Source organism: Pelodiscus sinensis, chromosome 10 (genome assembly GCF_049634645.1).
Source record: "Pelodiscus sinensis isolate JC-2024 chromosome 10, ASM4963464v1, whole genome shotgun sequence".
Lineage (NCBI taxonomy): Eukaryota > Metazoa > Chordata > Testudines > Trionychidae > Pelodiscus > Pelodiscus sinensis.
The window spans coordinates 7,991,346-8,010,518 of NC_134720.1; the positions used below are offsets into that span (position 1 = coordinate 7,991,346).

General features: G+C 42.5%; 1 protein-coding gene across 4 annotated transcripts in view; it reads left to right on the forward strand.

The window, feature by feature from the left end:
• The window catches only part of YEATS2 (YEATS domain containing 2), an 82,450-nt gene that overhangs the window by 30,864 nt on the left and 32,413 nt on the right, over positions 1-19,173 (forward strand). For 3 of the 4 annotated variants that reach the window (XM_075937463.1, XM_075937461.1, XM_075937464.1), the window contains 9 exons: positions 3,835-4,074; positions 5,907-6,065; positions 8,014-8,117; positions 10,634-10,741; positions 12,229-12,402; positions 14,233-14,491; positions 14,888-15,049; positions 17,053-17,177; positions 18,584-18,742. In XM_075937463.1, coding sequence (XP_075793578.1) covers positions 3,835-4,074; positions 5,907-6,065; positions 8,014-8,117; positions 10,634-10,741; positions 12,229-12,402; positions 14,233-14,491; positions 14,888-15,049; positions 17,053-17,177; positions 18,584-18,742 — 1,490 coding nt within the window. The remainder of the gene's footprint in view (positions 1-3,834; positions 4,075-5,906; positions 6,066-8,013; positions 8,118-10,633; positions 10,742-12,228; positions 12,403-14,232; positions 14,492-14,887; positions 15,050-17,052; positions 17,178-18,583; positions 18,743-19,173) is intronic. The other variant, XM_075937465.1, reaches the window with a different exon arrangement.

Below are 19,173 nucleotides of genomic sequence, written 5' to 3' on the forward strand. Positions count from 1 at the left end.
TTGATGTAAAGACTTCAAGTTACAGAGAATCTACCATTCACTCAAATTCAAACTATCAAGTGACATGAGCCCCATACTGCAGAAAAATGCAAAAGAACCTCAGGGTGTCTTCCAGTCTGACCTGAAGGAAAATTCCATCCTGACCTCAAATATGGCAGTCAGTTAGACTTTGAATGTGTGGGTGCAGGAAATAATTCTATGCAATCGACCTTTTTAAAATTTTGATATTTTATCCCTATTACTGTTTACCTCTCTTGTCCTTACCTACTTTCTTTCAAATTTTTTCTAATACCATGTATGCAATTGAGTTCAAACTAACAGGCTTGTAATTTCCTGGATAATTTGTGTTCTTTCTTGAATATAGTACCTATATTTGTAATTATCCAGTTATAGGGTATAACTCCCGAGTGTAAAGATTCATTGAAAATAGGTTCTGTGGAGCTTGTAATTTCATATGCCAGTTTCTTTGACACTTGTTCATAGAATGTATCCAGGCCACCTGATTTGGTCCCATTGAAGTGCTTTAGTTTGGCTTCCCCTCTGGGTATTTTTGTATCCTTGTTCCAATTAGCCACCCTGCTACTGTCCCAAACTCCTCATTACCCTGAGTAAAACTGAGGCCAAGTGGTTGTTCAGGTGTTGGGCCATAACTCAATTATTTGTAATCTCCGTCCCACTCTCTGTATTTAGCAGTCCCATTTCCTTGTTTTCTTTTATATGGCTAAAGAATCATTAATGTTTTTAATTTCATTTTCAAGGTCCAACTCTTATTGGTTTTTGGCAGTTTTTTCCCTACACTTCCTGACTTCCAAGAGTGTGTCTACACTGTGATTAGACATCCACAGCTGGCCTGTCCCAGCTGAATTGGGTACAGGGCTGCTTAATTGTGGGAGGGTCCCAGGGGTTGGGCCTATTTGAAATCATGGGAAGGTGGGCGGGCAAAGCCCGCCCACATTCTAAAAGCCCCTCCCAACCTTATGGGAGGGACACTGAACCCATGTTCAATTGAATCCGGGGGACAAAAAATGACTACAGGGTCAAGGAGTGCGGGTCACAGGTTTAAAATAAGGGAGCCGGATGGGGACACCGAGCAGAGAACCCCGGACAGCGCCCACTGCTCCTCAAAGCTGTCGATGGAGCCAGTGGACGCCGCCCAGAGGAACTCTGCCCGGATTCGTGACACGAGGGAAGAGCGGAAATAGGCCCCACAGTCGCAGCGAACCCCCTCGTCTAACATCCTCCTCCTGCCCAGCGGTTGGGCTGCAGTGTCTCACTGCAATTAGACAGCCTCCTTAACCTGAGCCTTGTGAGCCTAAGTCTGCTGGCATGGGCCAACCATGGGTTTTAATTGTTTCCTTGATGATCCATTCCGTGTAGGCTTTTTTTTATAATATCCCATTTGAGATGCTTATTCTTCCAGTTTCATCTGCTGCCCTTCCCTATGAATTTTTTCTTCTTGCTTGGCATGCAGCTAGTTTCTGCAATTTTGACTTAGTAATTCCAAGCCTCCTCCAAATTCAAATCCTTGAGATTGTTAGTCAAATCCATTTCCTTAAATTAGTGATGTAAAATCCTGTTTGGTTGGTTAACTCATTAAATGTAGTGTTTAACCAGTTAACTGCATACAGGGGGGTTGGGCAGAGGGGCAAGAGGATGGGGGGGGGTCTCTGATGGTCTGGTGGGGCTGGAACAATTGTCTGCAAGCAGGAGGCTTCTTCCAGGTACTGGTTAACCTTACACAGTAAGCATCACCAGTTAAGGCTGGCTGCTCACATCCCTATAACTAATTCCCTTAATTATTTAAAAATTTGCCCTTTTAAAATCAAGGACATTAGTTGCAGACCATTTTTGTTTCTCCTTCCATTTAGTTTTAACTGGACTAACTCATGCTCACTTGAACCAAGCCTGTCCTCTACTGCCTATCCTCTTTCCTGAGGTCCTTGCTATCTGCCAAAACTAAATGTAAAATAACATCCTAATAATGATCTTTATTATGGGAGCCTGAGCAGATCTCAAGCACTATCCCAGCGGAGCCTCTGTTGCCTTGCTTACCCAAACTGATTTTAACCCATATTCCCTTTCTTTTTCTGTTACTTCTACTTTCTTTACACTCTACCCTGTCATCAACATACAGTGCTACTCCACCACTTTTACCTTTATTTCTGTCCTTCCTGATTAACACATACCTTTCAATACCTATACTCCAGTCATGATTACTATTACAGGATAACAAAAATATGGTGCAACACCAAGTTTCACTTTCTGCACCAGTAGTTTTACTTCATCCATTTTGTTATCTAGGCTCCTTAGTTGTTTGTGGCTTCTGACAGATTCTTTGCTTGCTAGATAGTCATTTTACTGCTAATATTGACTACCCAACTGTTACTGTATGATATTGATACTGTCTTAGCTGTTCTCCTATCTTCCGTTGTTCCTTTCTCTATTGCTGTATCATCTTTCACTTGATTTTCCTCCAACTTAATATTAGAATCTGATATGGAGTTTATAGGAGTATCTTCCACCTGTTGCTCCCAGAATGTTAGTTTAAAAGTTGAAATCTCCCTTCCTACTCCAGTGGAGTCTCATCCTATTGTGGACAGTTCTGTATCACTGAATACCTCCCAGTGGTTGCACATCCTGAAGCCCTCCTTATAACAACACTGCTTCAGCTATCTGTTGATCAGTGCGATCTTGTCTCACCATTGCTGTTTTCCTTTAGGGACAGGTGCCACTGAAGATCACATGAACTCCATTTCTTTAATAGTCATGTGTGTCCTTTTGAATGTTCTAGTGATTGAGATTGGAAAATCATTTGAATTGAGAGCAGTAAAGCATTTCTAGGTCACCTGATTCTGCTGCCATTTTACTTTTTCATGAGTGTTACAATGACTAGTTGTGTGGAACAATTCTTTTTATTAGCTGGGATGAAAAGAGGGAGACTCTTTGTCTTAGTGTTTAGTATCTGTATTCTGGTATGCAGAAGTATATAGTGAAAGGGAACAATTTATCCCCTACAAAATGCTAGCCTATGGAGCATTGGCTGGTTCTGATAGCAGTTGCTTTGAGGCCTTATTTTACCCTGACTTCTGGTAAAATCTCCTGGTGGAACTCATCCAGTTGAGAGTGCTCATGTTTTTGTGGCACAGCCATTCTTTCCATCCATGTCATCCACTCCTGCAGTGTGCTATGGCAGTGGTTCTGTGTTTCAGGGCAGGGCAGGGAAGGTGAAAGGAAGAAGGTTCAGGATTTCAGTGAATGCTTTTGATGGTCTCACACCAAAGAAGGAAATTGCAGGCATCTAAACTATCAATACACAAACATTTTTTAGACCTGATCAGAGGCACTCAGTACATCTGGGGTCTCCATAGTGATTTTCCCTGTGGCCTATTAGTCAATGAGTAACTGAGCTCCTCAGTCATTAAGAGGATGGAAGTCAGCCTCTATGCCCCTAGATAATCACTCCTAAGTATGCAGTGACAGGAATTTACTTCTAGGGGAACTTCCCCTTGACTATGTGGATCTGTCTATGGACACTCAAAACTTAGTTTTAGGTAAATCAGTGTGATTTATGAAAATTATGCCAAAAGCCAATGTGAATGACTGCATATTGGGTAAGACAGTATGTGGTTAATCTGATTTCTTAATTTTTTTGTTTAGGAAGTATCCAGCAAAATAACACATGAAAATAAAAAAAATCAAAGCCAAAAGCCCCACTTCTTATGTTTTATATTTATGGACATGTTTGTCATATCTTAAGTTTTGTCTCTGTAGAGAAACGCAGCAAGGAACTTGACTCAGCCTGAGAAACATTTCTCTTTTCCCTATTTTAATCAGGATTCCCTGTGAATGCTGAAACTGAAAGACATACCACTTTTTATTCCCTGCCATCTTCAGTAGAACGGACTCCCACCAAATTGGCAACACAGAAAGTAACCTTTGGCTCTCATGGAAATTCAGCTTTTCAGCCAATTGCAGCTAGTTGCAAAATAGTGCCTCAGGGTCAGATCCCGAGCCCTGCAGAATCTCCAGGAAAATCCTTCCAGCCCATCACCATGAGCTGCAAGATCGTATCAGGTACATTTTAGTCTCAGTATCATACTTCATACTGAACAGTGAGATTGAACTGGTTGGTCTTGCTTTGTGTCCTTTCCCATTTTCACGCTAATATTAAAAGGTAGACTGTAGGGAGATCCAGTATGATCTAGTAAACAAATTTCATCCTTTCTTAAATAGTTATGCAAAAGGTATAATGAATTTGTGAATTCAAGATTAAAATTGGGATGGGAACTGGTTTTAGTTTCTTACTGGGCACAAATTCCACCAGTGATCCACTTGAAATCACCAGTTAGTAAGACAGCTACCTCTTCTGCTGGGCTTGGACATGAATATCGATTGGAATTCATCTTGAATATGCGGGGTTGCGTGTGGGAAGAAGGGCTTCTTCCATTTGCAAATTTCCAAACTACAGGACTGGGTAAAGCGGGCACAATTTTTTTATTTGTCATTATCAGAGAAATGACAGGGTTTAAACTTGTATGTAAATTGTTACTATGGGAAAAACAAAGTCCCCTCCCTAGAATCAGATTGTGTCCTCCATTCCCCATTAATAGTAATTCCCTGTGTCCTGTTTAGATAAGCGGCTGTTTGCAGTTGGCAAAATTATTTCCTTTTAGTAGCTTTCTCAGACACACACAGTCATGCCTCTCTTGCCTGCATTGTTAACTCTTCACTACTGGTCTCTTGTCTGCCAAACATAACGTGCATTCTCTTCACTGACGCAATGCCTCCCTCTTGGCTGTACTGTTGCATCAAAAATCTTTAATGGCCCACGCTACTGGGTCACTTAGGAAACTGGGAGCCTGCCTGTAAAGCCCCACCATCATCTGGTGTTCGCTTAGAGTATGGAGAGTCTGGGTACCAAGCTGCCTGCTGTTGACTGTTCCCACTTGACTTCTGTGTGTGGTTGTTTTCTCTTCTGCCAATTGCCCTTGTAATCTTAAAGCTCTACACAGGGCACTAGCAGCCTGTTTGAATGTGTGCCAGATGCAGTTATCTAATGTACTGTCCCACTGTTCTTCTCTTCTTGGTCACGAGTGAGACTCTGATGCTGTCCAGTGGGTGAGAGTTATAGGAACCATCTTTCCTTCCTCGTAACCTCTCGGCTTTTTTCTATCAAGCTTTGCTGTTTCAGATGTTCCCCTGTTTAAATATTTCCTAGGCTTTGCTGACTGCCATTTGTTTCCTGTTAAGACCCCAGACTCCTTTTGGACTGTGGCAATTGCTGTGAATCTTTAGGGTCTTTCTGGACGGAGTGTTTCTGCTCCATGTTAGTTGATGATCCTCCTGCCCTCCCTCTCAAGAGAGCCAATTACTGGAGGATCGCCTTCTCTCACATAATGTCCCCTTGCTCTGGTTCCCCAATGCAGCAGTTGCCATCTTTTTTTCTGTCCTTTTGTGTCTGTTCCCATTTTAGCTCATATGTTTTGTGCCTCCCCCCCTCCCCCCAATCCCCTTTCCACTTACCAAAAGGCTACACAATGGTGCTCTTAGGGGCTCTTGTGCTGACTGTGGGATAAGATAGAGGCTTGGCCTGGTGGATGACTGCCTGAGCTAACAAGCCTTTATTCATGAGCTATTCTTGTGGGTGGCTGACAAGGTAAAGGCAGGTAAATGGCTTCAAAGAGCTGCTCGGCACTTTGCTCTTATTTACAGGAGTATATTGACAGTAAGGGGGAATATGGGGTCATGCAGCTCTACCTATCCCTGCAGCTGCTGGATCCTTCTCAGGCTAGAAGTGCACCTTCAGCTGAATGCACAAACTCCAAGTCATTATTTTATTACTGCATTTTTATGTCCTTGTGAAACTTGAGATGGAAATGTTGGGCTCTTTTTTTCCCCCCCCAAAGGTTCTCCAATATCAACCCCAAGCCCATCTCCACTACCTCGTACCCCAACCTCCACTCCAGTGCACATGAAGCTGGGGTCTGCTAGTTCAGTCATTAATAACCCATACGTTATTGTGGACAAACCTGGACAGATGGTCGGAGCAGCAGTCACATCCACAGGTGTGTAATTTGATCTGTAGGAAGTAGCCAGGTTAGTTTCATCCATTCTCTTTCCTTAATAACAAAACATACCAAGATCTGTGACTATCTAAAAGCCTTTTACAAAGGAAGGGCAGAATCATTCGTTTGTATAATTACTGTACAGAATGTGTCTTTTTAATGTTGAACGAATTTGCTTTGGGCCGTGACAGAAAAAACAAGGCCAAATAGAAATCACACACTCTTTCCCCAGGGGAAATGAATGTATCTCAGGAGGAGCAAGGAATGTGAGGCAGTGTTGCACACTGCTACAAAGCAAGGCAGGAAGCTGTGTCTTTGTCATGGCTAAAGTGCTTGTTACTTACTCCCTCACAGTCCTTAACCCAGCTGTGGGACTTTCCAGTACAGGAGGATCCAGCATGCATTTCTCTAGCTGCATCGAAACAATAGCTCAGATCAGATCGGGTCAACTTGGTCTGGAGAGGCACACTATCAGCCTTTAAGCCATTGGGAACCTTTATTCAGCTGCTTTAAGGTGGTTGGCCTTTGGTTTTCCTAGACTCTTTTGACTGGATTCCTGCAGTGTTTCAGAGGTGATGCTAGGGGAACTGGTGTAATAAAATCTGAGGTGTACTGATTGCAGAAGATGGGTGAAAAGCCATGCAAGCCATCTGGAAACTCTTGCCTTCATGTTGGAACAAAAAGTAACTGCTTGTGAGTCCATTATGAGACTCAGACCAAGAACCTCTGGTCTAAATGCATGTATACATATAGTAGCTTCCCAAAGTGACACTTGGAACTTACATAGCATGTTCATCCAGCTTATTATGTTCCTTGCCTATCATAATAAGCTGCAGATGTTGTTGGGGGAAAAAAAGGAGAGATTTTCATTAAAATATCTCCTCTTTTTTTGTAAGAAAACAATCACATTTTTTAAACAAGCATCCCTCCCCCCACAACTGCATGGGAGGAACATTGAATGGTGAGAAACCATTGTATGTTTGCAGTAGCTGAATTTCTATCTCTGGCTTTGAGCTCTCTTGGTTAAATCCAAAATAATCTCATGAGTGGAATTTTCAAAATCAGCTCCCTGATTTAGGACACAAGTTCCATGGGAAGTCAGGAAAGACTGGTTCAACAGTGTCACATCATCGGGGGTTCAAAATCTTTACTACATATGGGAGGGTAATATAAAGGGACACTGCCGTTCAAGTTTTGTAGAACCCAGCTTTCACAAAGCCTGCCGTCAGTAGAAATATCTGTATAGTTTTGTTTTTAATATAAATGCAAGTAGTTTATAAATAAACACTGCAGAGGGGATATTATTTGCAACTCAAGTGTTGCAGAACTGTACTAATGATTGAGAATCAGAAAACGAAACTAGTTGAGTGTGGTACAAAATGTAAACAGCTCAAACAGGAAAGAAGCAAATATAAAAATGTTTTTAAATATTCAAAAGTATTGGAAGAAAAAGATTTTTAGCATTATGTCTAGCGAGAACATGTTCCTTTAGAGAAGGGATGTTTAGTTTGTGGTGTTTTTGATGACAGGCTATCTTCTCTAGCAGAACACTAATGTAACTTGTCCCCATCCTGATCCCCACTGGTCATGTCATGTTTTGTTCCCATCAGCACATATGAGAGGTTAACTGAAATGAAATGCCATGTCTTCCTTGTCTGATGAAAAGCTGTATTTATTTAATAGTACCTAGGACTAAACCCTTATGCTAAAATCTCTCTCATCTTCCAATAGCGAGAGAAGGTGGGTGAGATAATATTGTTTGTTGGACCAGGCTTTTGTTGGTGAGAGAAACAAGCTTTTGATGGTCTGGGTAAGCCTGAAAGCTTCTTTCTCTCACCAACAGAAGTTGGTCCAATAAAAGGCATCACTCTCATCCCCTATGTCTCGAATACCCTGGGACTAATTTGGCTACGATGAGACTGCATGAAATGTATCTTCCAATACACAGGAAGCCCCACAAGCAAACTGACAAGTGTGTCTCAAGCCTCTCATGGAGCCGGATCTCCAGTCTCAAAGATCCATGGAAGCAGCTTGGTAACATCAGCTGTCAAGGTAACATTCTTGCTGGGTAGTTTTTCCATAAAGAAGGGACTTTTTCAACATTGTAAATGCTGATTCTGGATAACTTCATGTTCTCATTATTTTACTGGAATAATTACTCTCTAGCTGCCATAGCACTATTGTTTACATGATTTTTCACATGGAATGATAGAGTAATTTCATGCAGCTCTTGGTAGAGTTGTGAGTACTAAGGGTGTAAGAGACTAGTTGCTTCCGCCCCCTTTGTTGCCTCTGTGCTTGCTACAGTTCAAAGGCGGAGGTGCCTTTACAGACTAATCCCTGATAGACTAATCCAATAGTCAATGGAAATCTCATTAACTATTTGATTGATTCGTTAATCTAAATTTAACATCCCTATTGATTACTTCTCTTAAGTGTCAGTCTTTTGCTAGTGTATAAGGAAATCCTTGGTGGGCACAGATCTCAGTACTCTCAAAATGCCTCCTTTTTCAAAGAGCCTGTTCTGTAAAAGACTCGGGTCTTTTTTTTTTTAACTTGTTCGGTGATAGTATCAGATTTAAGAAGAGGTGCACATTTTAAGCTCACTTCTGAATATTTTTCACAACAGATACATTAATATCAGGCCAAGAGCAAATATTCAGTGGATTTACAGCTACCTTCCTCAAAAGAACAGATTTCCATCGACTAGTCGATAAGTGGGGGAGCTGCAGCAGGGTTAGCTCCTGGCTCCAGGAGCCAAACCTGCTGCAGCTCTGCCTTTTAAATGTATTAATAGCTGTTAGGCTCTTAATACAGTTAGAAGACTGAAGAGCAGCAGTAGGGACACAATGTGAGCTGGGACAGCTGATTCCTGGCTTGTGCTGGGTCCCCCACTGTGCTCCAGCCTTTTTACATTTAAAGTGTGCTGGTGTGCAGCAGGGGAACCTGGCACAAGCTGGGAATCAGCTGGCCCAGCTCATGCGGAGTCCCTACTTCTGAGCTCCAGCCTTTTAAATGTATTGAGAGCTGGCAGCCTCTTGATACATTTAAAAGGCTAAAGCACAGCGGGGGACCCAGTGAGAGCAGAACTCAGCTGTCCCCCTGCTGTGCTTTTAGCCTTTTAGCTCACGCTGGGTCCCCACGGCTGCTCTTCAGCCTTTTAAATGTTTTAAGAGCCTACCAGCTCTTAATACATTTAAAAGACAGAGTCACAGCAGGGTTAGCTCCCTGGGCCGGGAGCTAACCCCTCTGTAGCTCCCCTGCTAATTGACTAGTCGATGGAAAATCCATCCATAGTCGATTGGTTGAATAAACTAAATTTAACATCCCTAGTATGTATCACAGACAAATGTGGAGTAAGTGATTGAAAATTGAGAATGAATAAGATCTGAGCTGGAAAGGTGTGGGGCTGTATTATTTCAGATAAAATTTGCTCCATTTCCTTTACAGAGAAGGGTATATTTGGCAGGCTACTGGAATTAGAGATGCCTCCTTTTGAAAGTGGTTGGTGAAGCATTTGGGCTGCTGGAGCTTTCTTAGCTTGTTCAGCATATACAATAATTATTGAGTTTAGGTTGTTTTATAATTGCCATCCAATCTAGAAAGATTTCTTCTTTAATTGAGACACAGAATGTTCCTTTACATCCAGGTCCATCTCTGAGAATCTGTAACGTAGGAATTTTGACCTGTATGTACATGTGAAAAGATCTGTTAAGTAAAATGAAGCCTATATTCCCATCTAGTAATTTCACAGTAAGAATGCCAGTCCTTAGACTTGTCCCAAAGTGATCCTGAATATCCCTTTTTCTTAAGAAATAAAATTAAAAGTTTTTACATTTTTGAGACAGCAAATGTAAAGCAGCAATTTTAAATTGTGATTTGTGCATGCCCCATATTCTTTAAAAAACAGTCTGACTGCTGGTTAACAGTGCTAATACTGTTTATTCTTAATTCACTGGTTGAGAGCAATTAATTCTATGCATTGTCGAACAAATCAGAATAATCCAAAGATGCACACCATTCACATTGAATGAATTACACATTTTCAAGGTAACACCATTAGGAATCAGAAGTTAATTAGAAAAATAAATGGATGTCTGCTTCCTGTAAATCTCAGTGTGTCTTCCGCTATGCTGGTACCATAAAATTTTGTAAGGGTAGAAAAAATTCTGTTGTGTGTGTTCACATCTCTAACTGGAATGACTTGTTTTGGTGGAAGATACAAGCTTTTGACCTTCACAGGGCTTTTTCTGAGGTCTGTAGAGGGTATCCAGTGTTTAGCTAAATATAAGGTGGGACAGGTTAAGCATAAGGGGTTCACAAAAGCTGTAGGAAACTGTTTAAAGTGGGTAACTAAAGATTAGAAGATGGTAGGGTGGGTTACAAATTGAGCCATAAAAACAGTGACTCTCATAATACTTTAGCTACTTTGTCTCGTATCCTGTGATCAATATGACTACCATATCAGTACAGATAACCCAGAATGCCCTCAGTTACTTATCAGTAATGTGAATACAGGCAGTCATCATTTTGTCACCTAACTGTGTGCCATATGTATTCATTCATAGCAAGAAGATTCTTTATTTGCAACTATGCCACCCCTTTGTCCAATTGGGAGTCATTCTAAGGCGCAAAGCCCTAAATCTGTCACAGGCGGACTTGGAGCTTTCACAAAGGTATTTGATGTCTGTTCTTGGCTTTTTACATGGATGCATGCTCTGATAGTATCATTCCAGACTGAGTTCCATCACAAAGCATGTAACTCTTCTAGAGCAGTTTGGAAGTGTGTCTCCTTGGCCCAACTGCTACTTGTCTTGTTTTAGTTTCCCAACTCATGTAACTCTTGCAACTGTCAGCAGATTAGTCTTGACTGCTATTCTGTTATGTTGGCTTGATTGTTCCTCTGCCTTCTTTCCCTTTTCTGTTTCCCTTCTATCTTCTTCATCCTTTTCTTCGATGAACCGCTGCCATGTGCTACCAAATCTACCAAAGTTGTGCTTTTCTTGCCTAATAAGTTTTGAGACTTTGGCTATTTTCCATACCTAATAATACTCCAGTATTTCTGCATGTCAAATATTGGTATTTAAGTCTACTTCCTTAAGTGTCACTCATCCCAATTTCTTTTTAATCAACTGTAGTAACACGTGGCAAGGAGTCCTGTGGCACGTGTCATCTGTTGAGAGACATTGCTGCTCTCACCCCTTAAAGGGGAATGAGCAGCATGATCTGATAGATAAGGACTTCCATCCTAATTTTTTTTGCAGAAGATCTCTTCCGACACAAGCTTCTTGCACAAAAAGTCTGTAGTCTAGTCGAAGCCTCTGTCTCTGGCCTAATTTAGGCCAGAGTTATGAGTGCCTACCTTAATTCCTTTACATTACAAGTTAACGTGGGTGAGAGAGGAAAGATAGTGCAGTGTTTACAGCACTAGCGTGGGAAACAGGAAACCCATGTGTGATGCTCTGCTCCACCAGACTTCCTGTATAACCTTGACCAAGTCACTCAAGCTGTCTACACTACAGAGTTTTTGCAGAAAAATAGCAATTTTTCCGCAAAAACTCGCAGAGCATCCACACCTCAAGTGCGTTTTTGTGCAAGTAAATAGAAAGATGAAGGGGTTTTGTGCAATAAGTAATTTCATTTTACGAAGAAGAATGCCATTTTGCACAACAGCTCTTGCACAAAAGGGAGTGTGTGGATGGGGAAGAGGGGTTTTTTGCACAAGAAGAGGGAAGAGGAGAAAGCACAGGGGCCATTCTGTCGCTAGCAATCACTACTGACTTTTGAGAGAGGATCCAGGCAGTCTGGATGCTCTCTTGCGAAAAGTTTTTGCGGAAGATCTTTTCCGACACCAGCTTCTTGCACAAAAAGTCTGTAGTCTAGTCGAAGCCTCTGTCTCTGTGCCTCAGTTTCCCAGATGGGGATAAAGAGTGGTTGGGGCATAGATACATTCAGGGTGCCGAGAAGCTATGGTAACAGAGGTCATAACTTAAATGAATATGGTACACCTTTTATTTAATCTAGCAGGGCTGAAAAGGATCTATCAAAGATCTGGGGTTTTTTCCGGAATGCAGGCCATATTTGGGGCAGACTGATGCTTGCAGAGCAGGATTTCATCTGGAGAGTAAAGCTGTTTGTTTGACTCAGTTTTCTTTATGAAAAGGTGATAATAAAGCAGGAGCCTGGAGAGCTGCCCCAGCAGCCACAGCTACCGGTGACTGGGACAACCTCACAGACCTCAGGGCACCAATATGTTGCTGTGAAGGGGGGTCACATGATAGCTTTGTCACCACAGAAGCAGATCATGAGCTCAGGAGAGGGGACCACGCAATCGAAGGTATTGAATGCTTTGATGTCTTAAACTGCCTGGATGCACACCTAGGGGCATATCAGGCAGCAGTCAATGATGCTCTTTCAGTCTGGGGGAAGGTCGTAGGAAACCAGCCACTTCTGTACTGTTGCCTTAGACTGGCGGAGGGACCGTGCATGAAGGAGTACTAGGATTCAGTTTCAAGTTCAGCTGTAGGGGGAAATCATATTCTTTTATTTTTCATAAGTACAGTAAAACTCCATTGGTCTGGCATCCAATGCTCCGGCACTCCTGATGGGAACTCAAGAACCCTGAAGTACTCCAGGCAGCTGGAGAATTGGAACTGCTCTGCGCCTGGCTTTCCCCGATTCAGCCACTGCTGAAACTGACCAGCAGCTGAATTGGGAAAGCCGGGGGCAGAGCAGCTAGGGTGCTCTTGGGGACGCCTGGGGCAGAGCAGCTGGAGTGCTGCCGGGTTGGTCCCACAGTGCCGAGGGGCGGCGCTACGGGACCAACCCGGCAGCACCCCAGCTGCTCTGCCCCAGGCGTCCCTGATTCAGATGCTGCTGAAACTGAACAGCGGCTGATTCTGGTCAGCTGGGGCATTCTTGGAGTTTAGCATCTAAGTGTCTGAACAGTCAAGACATTAAAAAGCCTAAATTCCATCCTTTCTATCCACTCTGAATTGTATACAGTGAAATCTACCTGCCAAGCACACAGGCCTATGTAAGCAAAAAAATACATTAGTAGTTACATGAGTTAATTGTTCTTTAAACTACCCTTTTGCTTAAGTAGGTGCGTGCACAAATGTAATATTTGCATGGATGTATTGTCTGCTTACAAAACTGAAGCTGTTTGTGAGTTAAACATTGGGCCTGAAGTTGATTTTAACGAGGCAGCTGAAACTTTCTCCACAACCGTTAGTCAGAATGTTACCACTTTGCCTCTGCGAGAGAGACTTGCTAGTACTGGACTATGTCAGATCCTAGACATTCAGCCAGTTAGCTACCCCCCAACAAACTCCTCAGGACCCTGCCAGCTCTTATATTTGCCTTGCAGATTAATACAGAGTAATCCCAGGCCTCAAACACCCCAGGAGTGCTCCTGTATAACATCTAGCCCCTGTCACTGGACACTCACACTAATTGTCCCAAAAGAGAGAGAATCAGAACCTTTGTAGTAAGTGACTCATTTGTTTATGGTGAAAACAAACAAATTGTTTAACAAAAAGTAGAGCATCATAGAGACAGTGAGTATTGGGTAAGAATAACAGAAAGAGAAATGGTTACCAACAAAACAAAAACTTTCTAGAACTAAAATTTAGGCTACAATCCTTGTCTAATATAGCCTTTCACCAAATGTTTTCTGAAGAGCTTCCTGGTTTTCAGGCATAACCACAATCCAGACTTTTGTGAATACCCTACACCAGTGGTCCCCAACCTTTTGGGACTGCTGGGCACCCGGGGCGGGGCCGCCCATGTGCCATACATCCAGGGGTGGGGCCACCCATGTGCTGTGTGCCCGGGGCCAGCGCCGCGTGCCCGGGCCAGAGCTGGCCCAGATCATTCTGCGGGCGCACATAAATGCCCCGACAGGCGCCATGGCAATTTGCGTAGCTACAGGTGCAGTGTAGATGCACCCTGACTGATGGCCTCAGTTTATATTTGAATGTGTTTGAGTCCCCATTGTGGTGGTTGTTTAGAATGGGTAACTTGTCAGCTTATTTAACTTCTGAAGTGCCCTGAAATTATATACTTATTTCTCGGGTAACCTACCAGGTGGAATGTTAACTCTCTCCAGGTGCTGTACCAGGGAAATCCTGCATGAAGCATGTCATCAGATGCTTATTTATTACAGGTCGTTGGGGTTCCTGCCGGTTCTACTTTACAGTCAACAGTGAAACAAGCTGTGGCTATCAGTGGTGGTCAGATACTTGTGGCAAAATCCAGCTCTTCAGTAGCAAAAGCTGTTGGTCCAAAGCAGGTTGTAACCCAAGGAGTAGCAAAAGCCATTGTGAGTGGAGGTGGTGGAACAATTGTTGCCCAACCTGTGCAAACTTTAACAAAGGCTCAGGTGACTTCAGCAGGGGTTCAGAAAAGTGGATCTCAAGGTTCAGGTAAAGTAACTTTACAACTTGGATTACAAAATTCAGATTCTAATTCATTTTGGAACGCTGTTGTACTCTAGTATTACTCCAAATGCAGCTCTATTTCCGAAGAAGAGGGGAACACCTAGTCAAAATAACATGCTAAGAGAGCTGTAGGCAAAATATCTTAGAATTGGGCTAGTTTAGTAATAAATAATAATTTATATATAAAACTTTCTTCCACAGAAGAAATACCTAGTGCTGTATAAAGTGCTGCAAGCACAGAATTATCACTGTTGTGCACCGTGTTCATTGGTTAGCCACTCCTTTGTTCCAACTTTATTTCAGTTGCCCAGATTTTATTATGAATCATATTCTGCAAACCTGAATTTTTAACACGGTTTTCTGTTTTTATTCCATTTCTAGTGATGGCTACACTGCAGTTGCCAGCCACAAATCTGGCAAACCTGGCAAATTTACCACCTGGCACCAAACTGTACCTTACCACCAACAGCAAGAACCCTTCAGGAAAAGGAAAACTGCTTCTGATACCTCAAGGAGCCATACTGAGAGCCACAAACAATGCTAGTTAGTCTTGCAGGGAAATCTAATGCGTTAAATAATGTAATCATTTTGTAATTAATGTGTTAAGCATTTTGCCTTTTATTCTGGTACTTTGGGAGTTAGTAATAGAGCAAGGTTCTTTGCTCACCAAAAACATGGACTGTTCAGTGAGGAGATGCATGAGAGCTCTTTTATTTAAGTCGTCCCCTGATGATCAGTTGTTTTTTTAAAGCAATAACTACAGATAGTGGTGAAGTAAGAAGAAAATTACAGCAAGTGAGATGGTTTTTTAACCCTTCGTTAGTAATCCAGAAAAAAGAGTATGCAGCACATTCCTGAAACCTGCAGCTGACATTAAATTGAAAGAAGTTGTAAAAACTCATGAGAAATATTAGAAAGAGAAACTGGAAACATGAGCAGAAAATAACAAAAGGAAATTTGTCTTGGGAAAAAGACAAACTGATCTGTCTGAGGGGGAAATGATCTAAAACACAAATGTTCATGTAGGATTTGATCCAAAATTCAGTGAAGTTGATAGAAAGATGCCTATTGAGTTGTGTGGGCTTTGGATCGGAGCCATTGCGGAAAAAGGCTGGGCAGCACTATTGCTAAGAGAGTTAGGTTGATGACTAAATAGTTTGCAGTATGTGTGGCTGCTATAGGAAAGCCCAGTGCTATCTTAGGCTACTTATACAAAGTTGTTGCATAATGTGTCTAATTCGGGTACAGTGGTGCCCAGAATATTCCCTTCAGTTTTGAACCCAAAATTAATAGAAATAGACAAACTGGAGGGAAATTTCCAATGGGCAACAAAAATGACCAGGGAGCTCAAGGGACCGAATTATACAGAAAGGGCAAAGGCATCATATAAAGGTATTGTAGCTATGCCACACCTGAGAGAGCCTAGAATCAGAGGGGGAGGGGGGGAAGAGAAGAGAGGGAAGATAAACTGGGCAAGTTTATGAAGGGTATTGACCAGAGCTGGTCAAAACTTTATTTAATGGAAAACGGGGGTTTTGACCAAATGACATGTTTTGTAGAAAAGTGTCTGCTTTCTTTGATAATTTTCAAATTTTCATTGGAAAAGGAAAAAAAAATCCAAATGTTTGCCCATTTTCTGACCACTGTTGGTATTGACACCAAGAAGACAGGAGGAGTTAAAGTGCAGCACATGAGCCTATAACCAAGAGCAGGGGGATGGGATGGTGGGTGGGTGGGTGGATGGATGGATGTGCTGAAATAGACTTTAACTAGCTGTTTTTGGCTGCGGTGCATTTGTGGGAGCCCCACCCATTGCTTGGGACTGAGGTAGGCTGAGTACAGTCCCATAGGAAAAAGGACTGTAAAACCATCTGGCCCTAGGTAAAGCAAATACATGATTCTCTGGGAAAACGATTACCATTTTGCTCACGTGGTTGTTTAGTAAGAGACTGAAAATAAGACTGGGGTCACACTGCTCTCGGTGTGGCTTAGTAAGAGAGTTCAAATGCAGCCTTAGATTCTTTCTGTGCAAAGTAATTATTGGGGAGCGCTCTGTAACTACTCTGAAATATGTGCAAACACTAGGTAAGTGTATCTGATGTAAAAGCAAAATCCTTAGCTTGCAGGTCATTAGTAGGATTTCATTTATTATTCATGATCTGCAAGAGGCTGTTGAAAGAGCTATTAAATTGCTGGTTTGCATCTGCTTCTGGCTGTAGAGACTGCAAAACAGACCTCTGTGTGCCCACAAGCAGCCGTGCTCCCTTTCAGTTTGTTTCCAGAACATAGTGAGAGAACACAATATCACCCTCAGAATCACACTGGCCACTGCATTGAAAAATGATGAATAGATGCTGCTCACTTGTGAAGCATGGGTAGCATGCGACGCACAGTGCCTTTAAAGCTATGTGCATGCTAATACCTCAGCAGCTGCCTCTGCAAAGGACAGAGGTGTGTGTGAGGAATAGGGTGCTGATGGAAAGAAGTGAATTTCTGCACAGTATAACTTGAACTCTGCAGAGTCATTGCTTTGATTCTTGTTACAGATCTCCAGTCAGGCTCTTCTACGAGTGGAGGAGGAGGAGGAGGAACAGGAGCAGCCCAAAGCACAAGTAGTGGCTTATCCCAGCACCTCACCTACACATCCTACATCCTCAAGCAGACACCACAGGTCAGAGTCGTCCAGCATTGTAACTGATCCAGTGATGCCCAGCCTCTGTTTCTGTAGTAGATGAGTTTCAAATTATGAGGAAGCCAAACCCCTCTGGAGACACACTTTGCCCTACTCACCCTCACTCACTGCAGCTGTCAGTGTGTCTTGTGCCCTCCCTCACCTTTGAGGGTTGTGTGCTATTCGCTGTGGACTGTTGTGTAGTGTAGAGAGCACTGCTATTGTAGCTCAGGGAATGGGGGGAGGAGAGAACATTACCAATGAATGACACCAGGGTGCAAGTGCATTTCCCCCAAAATGGGTGAGGAGAGGTAGAGGCCATCTCCAAATCGGGGGGGGGGGGGGGGGTAGAGGGGGCTGGGGAGTGTCCACGGGGAAAATACCAGAAGACCTAGAGGTCAGGGAGGCAGCCCAAGGGGCAAGAAAAGAAGATTGGAGATAATGAAATAGGGATGTTAAACAGTTAACAGGTAAGCAGTGGGGCTGTGCAGTGAGCTAGGCAGCAGTGCCTATATTAAAACAATTAAGTGCAGCTGTTAACTGGTTAAACATTTTAACATCCCTACAATGAAAATTGCAGGCAGGGAGAGCACTAGTCATGAAGATGTAGGAGCAAGGGGTTGGGGAGAAAAAGCAAAGGTGATCAATATGAAGCAAAGCCAGGGTTAAAAAAGAGGACATTGGAAAAAAAGCAGGTGAGAGGTGGTCATTAAGTCATGGTAGGCAGGGAAGGACTTTGGGGCCACTGCCTTGTCTGTTAAAATGGGGTCTCCTGCTGCTGTGAGGGCTAGCACAGCTAGCTCTGCTGTTAACGTGGCCTTTGTGGAATTAGGCTTTGAAGTGGAAGGGAAAATTGCCCCCCACTCCTTTTCTCTCATCCCAGCAGTCTCTGAACATTCATGAGGTAATAAGTGAATAAACTGTGAATTATGTGAGGTTTCTTAAATTACAATGGACATCTCTAACCAGATTGGAACCTGGCTTGTGACCTTTTCTTTTGGATTCTCACACTTCCAATGTGTCACATAATATCACTTTCCATCTTGCCTCTAGCAAAAATGTCCACCATAATTAACTGCAAAGTGCTTTAAAAAAACTTTTTGTTAAAAATGCTTTGAGCCCTGTGAATTCTCACTGCTAGGTAGAGTGAAGTTTCCTCTAAGACCTTTTGAAGTCAGTGAAGAAGATATACGGGCTCTCGTATTTCTTTTAACTCCAAATGACGGTAGCAAATCTGATTAGTGTGTGCAACCTGAAAGATAAGAAATCTTTGTTTAAATTAAAATCTCAGATCACGGAGAAAAGTTACAAATGTCACTGTCTTGTTACTGATGCAGAATTCAATTTTTCATACCATTTGATTTCCACTCAGAGAGCCTAACCCAAGTAACTTATTTTTGGACCAGGGCACATTTTTAGTTGGTCAGCCATCTCCCCAGAATTCTGGAAAGCAGTTGACACCGGCATCAGTTGTTCAGGGCAATGTAGGAGTCGGAGCATCTTCCACTCAAGGGCAGCAAACATTAAAAGTAATAACCGGACAGAAGACTGCTTTATTTGCCCAGGTAACATTCACATACCAGGTTTGTCTCTCTTCAGATTATATGCATTGTCTCATGGAGGGGTGGGGGCAAAGGATACTGTAACCAATTGTACAAAATATTTCAGCCCTCCTTTGGATTTATTTAGGTAAGCAACAGATTTTGTGTTTATTTTGCATTTTCACTGCCACAGATTGGCTATTAAAAAAAAATCTTAACTAAAAGAAAAAAAGACATCTTTAGCCTTTGAAAAAAGCCCAAAACACGTACTTGTACAATATGTGAAATGTTGAGCCAGATTTTCACACCGTGGTACCTGCATATGTATAATGCAGATAATTGTACACAATATTGCACCTAGTTTTATTTGGATCCAAAAATTGAGTCTTGAAAATGTCCCATATTCCTGCCTGGTAGACCAGCTCATAGACTTCTTAGCAACCTATTTGCAGGTG